General features: G+C 42.7%; 2 protein-coding genes across 2 annotated transcripts in view; one reads left to right on the top strand and one right to left on the bottom strand.

Moving 5' to 3' along the window:
* The window catches only part of SH3PX1 (sorting nexin 33-like protein SH3PX1), a 28,403-nt gene extending 24,640 nt beyond the window's left edge, over positions 1-3,763 (top strand). The window contains exon 16 of the mRNA XM_037432050.2: positions 3,163-3,763. Coding sequence (XP_037287947.2) covers positions 3,163-3,216 — 54 coding nt within the window. The 3' untranslated portion in view covers positions 3,217-3,763. The remainder of the gene's footprint in view (positions 1-3,162) is intronic.
* Positions 3,764-4,082: 319 nt separating this feature from the next.
* Fic (FIC domain protein adenylyltransferase) lies at positions 4,083-9,464 on the bottom strand. Its single transcript, XM_037432051.2, has 3 exons — positions 8,942-9,464; positions 7,803-8,023; positions 4,083-5,315 (listed from the first exon to the last, which is right to left on the bottom strand). The coding sequence occupies exons 1-3, from the start codon at positions 9,339-9,341 to the stop codon at positions 4,473-4,475; spliced, it is 1,464 nt and encodes a 487-aa protein (XP_037287948.1). The 5' UTR covers positions 9,342-9,464; the 3' UTR covers positions 4,083-4,472.
* Between the last annotated feature and the right edge of the window lie 2,676 nt (positions 9,465-12,140).

Genomic DNA, 12,140 nt, shown 5'->3' with positions numbered 1-12,140 from the left:
CTTGCATTTTTATCACCTTGCATTTTTGTTGTGTGCGTATTTCCCCATTGTTATGATGTTAATTTCTTAAAGGAGTATAACCTGATAATCCGGGCAAACAAGTCAGGAGTCTGTGCCCCGGAGGCACTCGCATGTAAGCTGCCGAACTGAATGTCGCACACCGCGATTTCACCTGAATGTTGTGTTCAACTATTTTATCGAATCTTTGCATGGATTTTGGTCTGGTCTTTCTTGTTCAACACAGTTCATAGGATTCAGTCATTATCGTTTTTACTTTTACTCCTTTGACTTTGGGGTGTAGACGGACTGCATATTCCTGGACTTTCAAAAAGCATTCGACTCTGTGCCCCATGTTCTGCTGCTACATAAACTTTCATCTCTCGGTATTACTCCTGCATTGCTTCATTGGATCAGGTGTTATTTACAAGACCGGATGCAATGTGTGGTAATTAATGGTTCCCGATCTGAATATGTTGCTGTTACTTCTGGAGTTTCATAGGGATCTGGGCTGGGACCTTTGCTGTTTCTAGTCTACATCAACGCTATTGCTCAGGATGTTTCATGCAAAGTATGTGTGTGTGCAGATGATTGTGTGGTTTACCATTGTACTAGATCCACACTCTGACCATCAGTACTTGCAACGCAGTTTAGACAGTATTATGCGCTGGTGTGATAAGTGGCATATGTCTTTAAGCCCTAGGAAGTGCCAGTGCGTCTCCTCCACTCGTAAACGCGACCCATACCTGTTTCATTATACATTTGATACCATCCAGCTAACGTGAATGAGTGAGTCTAAATACCTCGGTGTTTACTTTTCATCAAATCTTGACTGTACTAAGTACGTTAAATGTCACAGTGAGAGCCTGCAGCATGTCAAACTTTGTTAAACGGATCTTCCGGTTAGCTCCTCTCTAAATCTGAGAACTACTCTACTTTTCGAAAGTCTGACCTATCTTGAAGCATGCCTGTGTAGCTTGGGACCCACAAACAAAAAGTTTGTCTAATATGCCCGAGATCATACAAAACCGTGCAGCTCGTTTTGTGACTAGTAACTACGACTTCAGTGTCACTGTGCTTAGGGATAAGTTCAGGTGGAATTTGTTAGTTTCACGTAGAAAGAACTTGAGCTTGGAAATGCTATTCAAAATATTTCATGTGTTGATCAAAATAGATAAAGAATCTTGCGTAACACCTCTTCATTTTTTATCTGAGTGAACTGACCACTCTCTAAAATTAAGAGACAGATTTTGGTGAGCAAACACGTACCGGTACTTCTTTTTTTCCGCTCACAATCTACCAGTGGAATCGGCTTCCACAGGAGATTGCAGACATCTGCACTGAATCATCTTTCAAGGACATACTGGTACTCATAGCTAAATTTTTGTTATGATCTGTTTTTGTGTTCATGTTGCTTTTTAATAGTTCTTTTTATGTAAGCAATTGTTACGCTGTGTATTTCCCCCCTGCATTAATGCCCTTGGGTGCTTTAGGTATGTTTTTATAAATAAAATAAACAACTATGCAGCAAGGCGAGCAGGAGCATTCTATCTGTGAACTGTTAACGATTGCAGCACCCGTCTCTCCTGTGGAGGACCTTGCAACCAATAGCGCCGTTGCCTGCGCTCTTGGACTTATCGTTTGAAAACAAATGCATAAAGAATAAAAAATAGGCTGCCACCATTTCGTAGTATTTTTCAGAATTCATTTGCATATGTGCGTTTACAAAAATGGCTAAGATTGAGTGCCTGTTGAAACTTTGTGCATGCTACAGTAATGATAAGGCTGTGTGATTTTCGTATAATTTTATGAAGTATATGCAGATTCCATCCAACTTCCATTACATTTTCGTATAAATCTTAGACAACATAGGGAATTATTAAAATGCATGATGAATGTTTTAATAGTGAACTAACTGATCCCATATAATGTATTGCTCATGTTAATTAAATGAAGGGGAATGGATCGAGGGCCCTGTTCTTTTTGAACACAACCATATGAAACCAAGAAAAGAATAGGGGCATCATTTCTCATGTATAACTGAAAGTTAATGAGGAAAAATTGCGAAAAAAAAAATAATTCATCACATAAATTTGTGTGATATACTGTTATAATGTGATCATCTTTTAGTTAAAGAAAAAAAGGGGAATTTTCTTATGTGGCACATTTTTTTTTTCTTTGACACAAATGAATCTAACAGACAATGAGGCCAAGAAAAGCATAGGGGATATTGTCCCTAATCGTAGCATAGTAAATGTGATAAAAGTTGAAGTTGAATGAAAAATCACCCTTTCTCTTGGTGTGATCTGAACTTGCTACTTTTGGCTGCCTTTGTGGTACGCCGCATTTTTGCTTTCCTATTGTCTTGATGTCATTTATGTACATGTTGCCTTTTATACATGGTATTCAAGTCTTTTTCAATCATTCATCTCATATGTGTTGAAAATCTGTTCAGTTGCATGAGAACTTTTCTGTCGGGCTTGTAAGGGAAAATGACTTTGTACTATCGGTGTCAAATAGAATCCAAACAGCGGCAAGCCTTTGTGGTGGCATAGTGCGTGCTGTTGAGTTATCACTATTGACAGGCGCGTGCATCCTGTTCAGCAGCTCTGCATATATATGCATGCCAGTTCATAGTGATAAGTGGATGGTACGTACTATACCATCGCAAAGACTTGCCGCTGTTTGGACTTCATTTGATTTACTATGCTGTAATTTACTATGCTATGAAAATTTACTATGCTTAGAGCATATGAGCAGATATATGAAGCTTTTAAACTGAAAAAAAAATTATGAATCTATATGAGAGTAGTATGTTTATTTAAGCTAGATGTGATGATAATTTTTTTAGGTTTACTATCCCAAAACCACCAATGTTAAGCTTGGCGGCAATGTAGATTTTTTCTGGATACTTTTCACGGCATAGCACTTCTCTACAGCAGTGAAGCTACTTTTACAGGGTGTTTCATGCAGATTAATATACACATATTTGGTAATTTCAAGAACTTTAACAAAGTTTCCAATAATTGTATTCAAATTGAATTTGAATATTCTAATATTCCTTCAAATATTCAAAGCGCTTTTATATTTGCACAAGCCTAGTGCTAAGCAATCAGTGTATCCACACATCCCTGGTTAATCTGTGCCTGCTTGTTCTCTTTCCAGATTGTGAAGAACCTGAAAGAAGCTCAAAGCAGGTACATGACAGCACCGCAGTAGCAGCTCATGATGAAGCCTACAATGCAGCAGTCTTCCCTCGCCAGCCTGCATCGAATGCACCTTGCGAAAGCAACGTACGAAGGCCTGGCGTCCTAATCGAGGTACCGCGACCGGTGCACACCCAAATTCATAACTCTTACTCCTCTGCCTCGTACATGTCGGTCTAGCTGTTAAGCGCGACGAGGTATCGAGAGACCATACTATCACGGTGGAGGTGCGAGTGCCTTTGCTGTCAATGTCTCGAGACTATTCTTTGCATGTGTGCCACACCCACTGTGGCCGTTCTCGAAATCAAATCTTTTCCCATTTTCACAAATGTGAGCACACTTGACCGTCTGTCCGGGCAGCTTTTTCCTTTTTACTCGCACCAATAGGATATGCATGATAAAAAAAAATCGTGTATCAAACGCTGTCAGTTGTGCACCAGTAAGAAGAATGTTAAACATGTCGTCATCAATTGAGGGGCTGTGACGGTTGTTTTTAAGTGTTTTTTCACTGAGATGTTTATGCCTAGCCACACTTTTATACGAGCGTTTTTTGAGATATGCGTTGTCAGTTAGGTTTGTCCTAACAAAAGCCGTTTTATTAAGCCGATGTGGCTGCAAGTAACAGGTTAGTTGCATAATGTAAGTGCAACCTCTCTGTCCGAGAGTAGTTTTATACAGCTTGTAGTCTCTTGCGTGACATGGTACGTAGTTGGATGCTTGATACAGAGTGTTAGAGCATGCCTGTTGCACGTTTGAAATGATAGCAAGCAGATGTATTTTTTTCTGTTGAGTATCATAAGACTGTATCCTAAACGTTCCGTATTGCTTAAGCTAGTGATGAACATTGTTTTGAAATAAAAGAAGTGTTCGCACACAGTGTTCAACGAGTGCATTGAAGCGTTTATTCGCAAAACAATACTGAGAGCTTAATCTCTAAACAACTTTTCGTTATTGTCAACTTCAAGTAAAGCTGTAATCAACACCTTTTAAAGAATGGATGTTGCATAACAACCACATAAATACATAAATATCATTCTAATAGTATATACAATTGTTCATGCTGAAAGGCACAGCCGTCTGCACCTATTTCAGCACTGTGGATAAATTATCAACTCGTCATAAATCGGTACAATGGGTCACTTGTAGCTGCACCTTCATGGTTTCCACACAGCAGGCAAACTTACACTAGGCCTGGAAGGGCACTCGTATTGTTGACCACGATTCTGTCAGTCGGCACTCATTGGCTTGCTTCCTAGCAATATGTGCTGGTTAGCTGACAAACGCTACTTCACCCTCATTGCTGTCTTGGCTTGTTAACGCTCTCTGGTGCTTGGCGTACTCAGTTGCATAGAGGTAAACATCTAATGTCCGCTCAGTGCACTCCGCAATAAACCGCACGAATGGTCTGACGTCGCCTTCATTGCCTAACTGGAGGTACTCGTAGTATAGAGCACGGTCCTGCTTGCGCACAATCACTGGAGGGTAGCCAACGCGCATCAAGAGCAAATTCATGAGCAACCGTGCTGTCCTCCCATTTCCATCAACAAAAGGGTGAATGAAGACCAACTTGTAGTGAGCGAGCGCCGCATACTTCACTGGGTGCAGCCGGAGTGCTTCCTCGGAGTTGAGCCAGTCCACAAAGTCCTCCATCATGTCTCGGACCAACGAAGCTTTCGGCGGCGTGTGTTCACCCACAAACACTTGTGTCCTTCTAAAGGTTCCAGCGTCCACGGGGTCGACATGGCCCAAGATGCGGCGGTGCATGGCCAAGATGTCGGAGACCGTCAGCAGTGCCTTGTTGACCAAAGTGTTGTTGACGAACTTGAGTGCGGCGTCCAAGCCCAGGATCTCGTTGTGCTCCATGATGCTCTTGCCTGGCACAGCTGTGCGTGTCTCGACAACCATACGGGTCTGCGCAAGCGTCATGGTGTTGCCCTCGATGGCCACTGTGTGGTGTATGTGCTGGAAGTACGCCTCTTTCTTCATGCGCTTCAGGGACGGGTCACCCTCTGGGATTTGGATAAGGAACAGCCGTTTTTTGTCTATCCGTGTCAGCTGTTTCTCGTCCAGCTTCTCAACCACGGGTAGCGTGCGTTGACGGTTCACCAGTGCCTGCACAGCGAATATAACCATTTATTGTTTGAGAATGATACTCATGTGCAATAGTGAAGAGCCTCATATCAGTAAACTTTAAAGTTCACAAATTCTACTTTACAAATAAATTGCACTTTTGATGCCATAAACCAACAGCAAAAGCATGGTAGTCTACCAAAAACATTGCAGACTTGCGACAACACCAGACCGGGGAGTTTCAAGGTCACATTTTGTAATTCAACGAAAACACCTAAGGCAGCAAGAAACACAGATACGTGGTATAAAATCAATGACAAGACATTGACACATCAGTCTTGGCTATCATTTCCCTCTACTATGAGCAAGTATTCTTTGTGTCATCAAATATACATGCAATATTTCAGTGAGCAGTTCTTGTACAGCTGGCATTTTCCTTTTGTGTGCCATTAAAAAGGTGCTGACATTGTGTTCCATCTTTTTGTCGCATCCTGCAGGACAGTGCAATATGCAACAGGTTCTTGTAGGCTGTATAGACCTTTTCACGAGAGAGGAAAATGCCCCTGGGCAGCACGTGAGAGCACGAAATCTAATGCACAGCCTTGGCGCTGCATTTATGAGGGGTCACTCCTATTTAGCGCAGCCCAGAGAGGATTGTGGTAGCGTCCAGAAGGCCATTTGCGAAAAGGCCTATAGGCAAGCAATTGTAGTGATTGGACATAACGTATCGAGCACATATCTGTACGATGGCACCAAGTGTGACAAACTACTTGAGGATGGTTACCACCACAGAAAGCCCACAGTAAATCGAGCTTTGGTTTAATTGAAACGTCAAAATAAGAAAGATGGTTGGAGTGGACAAAATGACAACTTGCTGTAGGAAGTACGTAACTTTACATCATGGAAATGGTGCTTAACCAATAGGCTACCTATTCGCTGTCTTATGAACTGGCATATTCTTCTATGTGCACAACAATGGTACTGTGTAAGAGTCGCTAGTACAGTGGCCGAAGGCTAATGTATATACTGTGCACATTGAATGTTAAACATAACATTCTTTGTTACTGCCTAAAACATTGTGTTTAGCCATGCAGTGATGTCAATACCCCTGGTGAAATTCACCAGGAAATTCGTTTCCAACCTATTACCAGCTGGTCCATTGCTTGTTCGATTTTATCTACTTTGTCAGTTCATTTTAGGATTCATACTTGTAATCATATTTTTTCACTTTTGCTTCGTACATCATGAGCATGCTTGAGGTTTCAAGAGTTTTCACTGTGCTGTCATCATTTACGGATTGTCCTTTTCAAAAAAAGAAAGCAACCTACTGTCGCAAGGCATTTTCATCATCATATTTCATATAACCATGTTTCCGCTGCTTGATGCCTGCCATAAAATGGTGTTGTGATCAAAGTATTGAAACAGTTGCTAGTTCAGCTCTGTGCGCGTTTTCATAGGTGATGAACAAACTTGCCTAACATTTTGTTTCACCTAAAACCAGCAACACAAAACGGCGTCTGGGAAAGTAAACTATCTGGAACACACCGAGAGTGCTTAAATCTCTCGAAAATAAAATGAGTAAGTGCTACTAGATAAATCATTTATGCTGATTCTCCGTGGAAAAGACAGTGATGACAGTGGGCAGAGCAGACTTTTTTTAGAGCGTAGCTCTTAGGCACGTGTAACTGCGTTGAGCGGCGTTGCTGTCGACGTAACCGATCGACATAAAAAAGTGAAATGAGGAAAAGATACCCAGGATTGAACGGGATTTGAACCCAGGCCCTCAGCATGGCAGTCGAGTATCCTAGCCCACCAACTTGCTGGTGCTCGAAGCTCATTTGCAAAAAGACCCCATGCAAGCGTCATGTCTGGCAGGGAATTGTGTTAAACTGTGTATTATAGCGTGGCAGAAGAGTAAAATGGTCAGTCATCACACAATTCTAATTCAAAACAAGTTTGTGGTTTGATGCTTCTCACACACTGCAAAGCGCTCAGCCGTAATTAGTCATTGGCCACATGAAGCATCAACAAGGTGCACATATTACCTTAGGGATGTGTCGCGGGTACCTCTCTCATCCACAGAAAGCCGAGAAATGGCATATCAAGTGCTGTCCTACTTCACAAAAACCAATTTATGGCATAGTCGATACCTTGTGAAAAGCAAAAACTTTAAACACAGTTGGCTTTGCCCTAACACAGAGCTGTGTTCAAAATTTGCATTAGGCACTATAGTAATCGTCGGTTAATTCTTTTTTTTTTCTTTGGTTATAAGAAGGTGTAGCAGTGTTACCTCAAGGCATAAACACTGCAACAGCATCGGCTCTAGTTGAGCAATGATGAGGAGTTTTGGCGGAGGCGAAATGGCAGAGGCCTGCGTACTGTGGGATGTCGGTGCATTTCAAAGAACACCAGACAGTCCAAATTTCTGAAGCCTTCCACTACAGCATCCTTCAAAATCGTGTCGTGGTTTTGGGACAAAAAAATCCCAGATATTGTGGTTATTACTAACAATGCGAAGAAACTGGATACCTGAGAGTGGTCTGGTTTGGCAACAAGAGCACGGCTGTACATGTGGTCCGCCTTGATGAAGTCCTGCTGGTGGTTCTCCAGAAATTGCCCGTACTCGGTGAGTATGTCCGGATGGCTGGGACTTAAGATGAGCGCGTGCTGAAACAGCTTGAGTGCCTTCTCGTACTTTCCCAGTGCAACCATGTGCATTGCTGCCCTGAGTGATGTCAGAGCTTCCACATCTGCAAAAAAAAAAAAGGTGAAACAATGGAAGAAAATCCTCTTGACCTTGGCCGTTAAAGCTGAAGAGTTGCTATACATTCTTTAGACGTAAGCAAGCAACTTCTGAAGCAGTAGGTTCCATGGCTCGGTTATGTCTGAAGACTGCTGGATAGAATCTTCGGGCATTTTTATTTTTATTGTCACGTTGCAGTGCAACTTGAATGGCTAACTTTCCAACTTTTCCGGTGACGACAAGCGTACTTTTCCAGTAAATCATCGCGTACTAGTTAACTGCTGCTGGCGGCAAAGTAAACAGTGCCAACGAAGCACATGGATAAGTCCACTACGGATCCTCGTAGCAAACGAGTTCGACAGCTTTTTATACAGCGTTAGTTTTGAACGGAACTGGAGTTAAACTACTAAAGTACGGTCGAAACTGGTACAACAATTTTAACGTGTCAATAGGGTTTAAAATGAACGGGCGATGTAAGTGACGCTGAAGCCTACATATCGCACAAACGTGCCCGACTTTCAGCAATGTGGTGCGTTTTTTTATTTTTTTCCCGATTGCACATGCACAATTTCAGGCTCTCCGCGTACGCTTAACTAAATCGGATGCGGTATATTGTTGCGTCCTACCACCACCACACATCCGTCATTGCGAGCGCGTTAGCAAAGAGCGTTTTCACTCGTCTAGTCGTTCCGCGACACCTGGGAATCATGCCAGCTCCTCGAATAGTAGCGCCTCAAAAGAATAAACAAGAAAAAGTGCGCCGATTTCTGAATGCCGCACGCATCAGAGGGCTACTTCCCACATGCGATGTGGTGGAAAATGAATGGGAGAGGGGGCGAGTGCAAACAGCTGTGGCGAATACTTTTTAACGACGCGTACGATGACGGCAGCAGTGACAAATGTACTGTTAACAAGGGCGAGCTACCGTTCCTGTCGTTCTCGTCTTTCCTCTTCCGGGTGGGAAGGTGGTTGTAGACGTCAACTATCTCTTCTTCGGTCACTTCGAGATCGTTGCTGTCCGGCAGGAAATTCGGCAGAGAGCGCGTATTCTGCTGGTCGGCTATCTCCGTTCTCTTGTAGGGCGTCAGCTCCAACTTAGATGTCGTTTGCTGCGGTCGCTTCAAGTTCCACACGGACGGAGTCCTCACTAAGGCAAGGCTCACGAGAAGCACTAGGATGCCGACGATCATGAACGATGCGCTGAAACTTGCCACGTACTTGTGGGACCGCAAATCCTGGAACAACATCGACATAATCCAGTGGTGCGTTGACATCATCATGCTCTCGAGCTTCATGTACAACCACAGGAGAGCGTTGTGATTCATTCTATAGGCGACAATCGGCACTCCTTACGGTGCATCGCATACGCTGGAGCGACGGGCATTGCATCAAATACACATCAGCCTTGCGGGCGCGTTGCTAAGTGGCTAAGCGGCTAAGCTGCTGAGGGGAGGCCAAGAACGTAGCCAAGCCAGGCCAAACCCTATTATGTCACGTGAGGAAAATGCTGCGCAACACCAGCGCCTCCTCTTTTTAAAAGGCTAAGGTGCCGTTGGCCCTCACCTGCATTCGCACGTTTATTATCTTGGCGCGAACTCAAAGGCAAGCCCCGACAACAGTAAATGTAAGTACTACGTAGCTTCTGTGACAGTTTGACCGAGGCAAACAGGAGTGAAATAGTAGCATAGAAGAGAATATGAACGTTGCAAGCTAGAGAATGGCACCATTAACAAATCATTCTGTGCAGGGGTGTAGATTCGCTCAGGAATATTGTGTAGGTCACATGCTGTCAAGGAAAATGAGCATATTTGCCATGACCCTTCTAACCAGCTCAATATGTGTATTTTTTTTTTTCAATTGGAACAAGCCATGTGCGAATGCCACCTATTAGGTTCAAACTCGGAATGGACCCTTTTCATAATTGGTACGTGCTCTTCTCTGCACTGCGTATTTGCCAAAGAAATGGCGGCACCTGTAGTGCTTCACGCGGGAAGCGGTCCTAGTTGAACGTGCTGGAATATGACTGTTATGAGCGTTTGTATCAAGAGAGCAGACTACATTTTGCATGTCATTGCTTGAGCGAACCGCGCTTGAATAGGGCATTTTCAGTGACTAACAAACGTTTAAACTTTAAAAAAAAAAAATCAATGTGAGGGCGGTATGTTCATTTAACGTTGAAGTTAGACTTCGGGGCAGATGTGGACATCCTTTGGATTGGTGTTTTTCACAGCGTAATATATTCCTGCACTGCATTGATATTGCTTTTACAGAAGAGGTACGTGTGGTTTAATTACGCTTGCGAGTATATTCGAACTCTTCAAATATACTGACGTATTCAATTCGAATCTAAATTACGGGAAATTTTGAAGTATTCGAAATGAACGAATATGCATACATAAAACCGCGTGTAACATTTTTGGAACGGTAGTTTGACTGCAACGCAGTTTTACTGTACCGTGAGCACGCCTTTCCAGAAAAAATCCGCACTGTCGCGAAGTTTTTAAGGTTAAGTCAACATGTTACCCCATATTGATTCTTCCTTTAAGTTTAAAGGGGCCCTGCAACACGTTTTGAGCATGGCCGCGGGAGGCCGCCACTTGCCCACGCGTGCGCAAGCGATCATACTGAAAAAAGCCGCACATTCGAAGAAAATAAATGAAAAAGTGCGAAAGATCACGAAGCGCTGTGATGTATTTTTTTTTTTTTTTTGTCCCTGCCATCTCTCTCTGCTTAGCTTCCAGCGCTTTCATCTGGACGAGAGAAAAGAGAATGCAGTTGCAACATGCGACAAATCTCCACTCGCACAGAACAGATTCTTAAAATTTTTGCAGCATTGATTTCGTGAGGCAATAAGCTTTTCCAGTGAATACATTTCATGGTTTATGCCAGCTTATATGAGCTAATTATTGTAAGTTTCAAAATGTAACATATTTTACAGGTTATCATTTGCATTTTACCAAAAGTAAACTCCTGCTACTAATCAAAGCTGCTTCCACTTTCTTTGAACCTAAAGGAATAACATTTGTGCGTGCCTTCCAATTATATATATATATATATATATATATATATATATTGTGCGGGTTAGCTGGGTCATGGCGAATAGGCTCAGCCTTCTTCCTAATATGTGATTTATAGCATCTGAATTTGATTCGATTTAGAATCAAATCACTATTAACTTCAAACCCAAAATTTACTATTCACACAAGCTTAACTCTGTTACATCTTTATGTGAATTTTCACCCAGGAAGAAAACCTCCATGGATATTACATCTCAATGGATCCTACGATCAATGTCCAGACGGGCTGCAGCAGGCAAGTCGAAATCAAGCGAGCCTGCAATTTCGCCCAAGAAGGCAGCGAGGAAGGGTCGCTGTGAACAAGCCAAGCCTTTAGTTAAACAACAGCCTTGCAAACAAGATTGCAGGACAGGCTTGACAAGCCAAGATACAGAGCCCAAAGCAAGTGGATCTACAGAGACACTTCCAGTTATTACAGCCCGAAAGGGCACCCAAAAGTATAACGCCCAACTCAAGAAGCTGGTAGATGCACTGGCGGCAAAGGAAGCTTGCGATGACATGTATCAGTCGCAGGTGTTGAAACAAAACATCCCTGATGACTTTTTTGGGGAAGCGGGGCGAGATGAGGTGTTCAATATCGACGTAACAAACATGAAAACGCCTCCACTCTTTTCGCCAGCCATTACATCGCCGAACGCCCGATTCTCTTTTCGAAGTTCTCCTAGTGAGCCATCAGGATCGCAAGAAGCAGCAGTTGCCATCACGCAGGGCCTCCGTAAGCAAGATCATGCTACCACGTTGGAGTCGGATACACCAAAGCGTAAATTTATAAAAAAAAAACTTGTGGCTCGAAATTGGCATAAACTGGAAATAGTCTGAGAAAAAAGAGCTAAAAGAAAACTGCGAAGATTCTAATAAGGAAGTGGAGGACACAAATGCTGAGATTTGTGAAGATGAACAAAATTTTTTTTAATATATTAAAGTTTTGCATCAGTGTAAATTTAACTTTTACCTTTTATCTTTTAACTTGACTTTCTTTCTTAGCAGCATTAGCAGATAAAGTTGAGTGATCTTAACATCAAGAGTTTTTGCCCACAAATTTTGAGG

This window comes from Rhipicephalus microplus, chromosome 10 (genome assembly GCF_043290135.1).
Source record: "Rhipicephalus microplus isolate Deutch F79 chromosome 10, USDA_Rmic, whole genome shotgun sequence".
NCBI classification, from domain to species: domain Eukaryota; kingdom Metazoa; phylum Arthropoda; class Arachnida; order Ixodida; family Ixodidae; genus Rhipicephalus; species Rhipicephalus microplus.
Note: the sequence above shows the minus strand (reverse complement) of the source record. Positions and strands in the feature narration are given on the sequence as shown.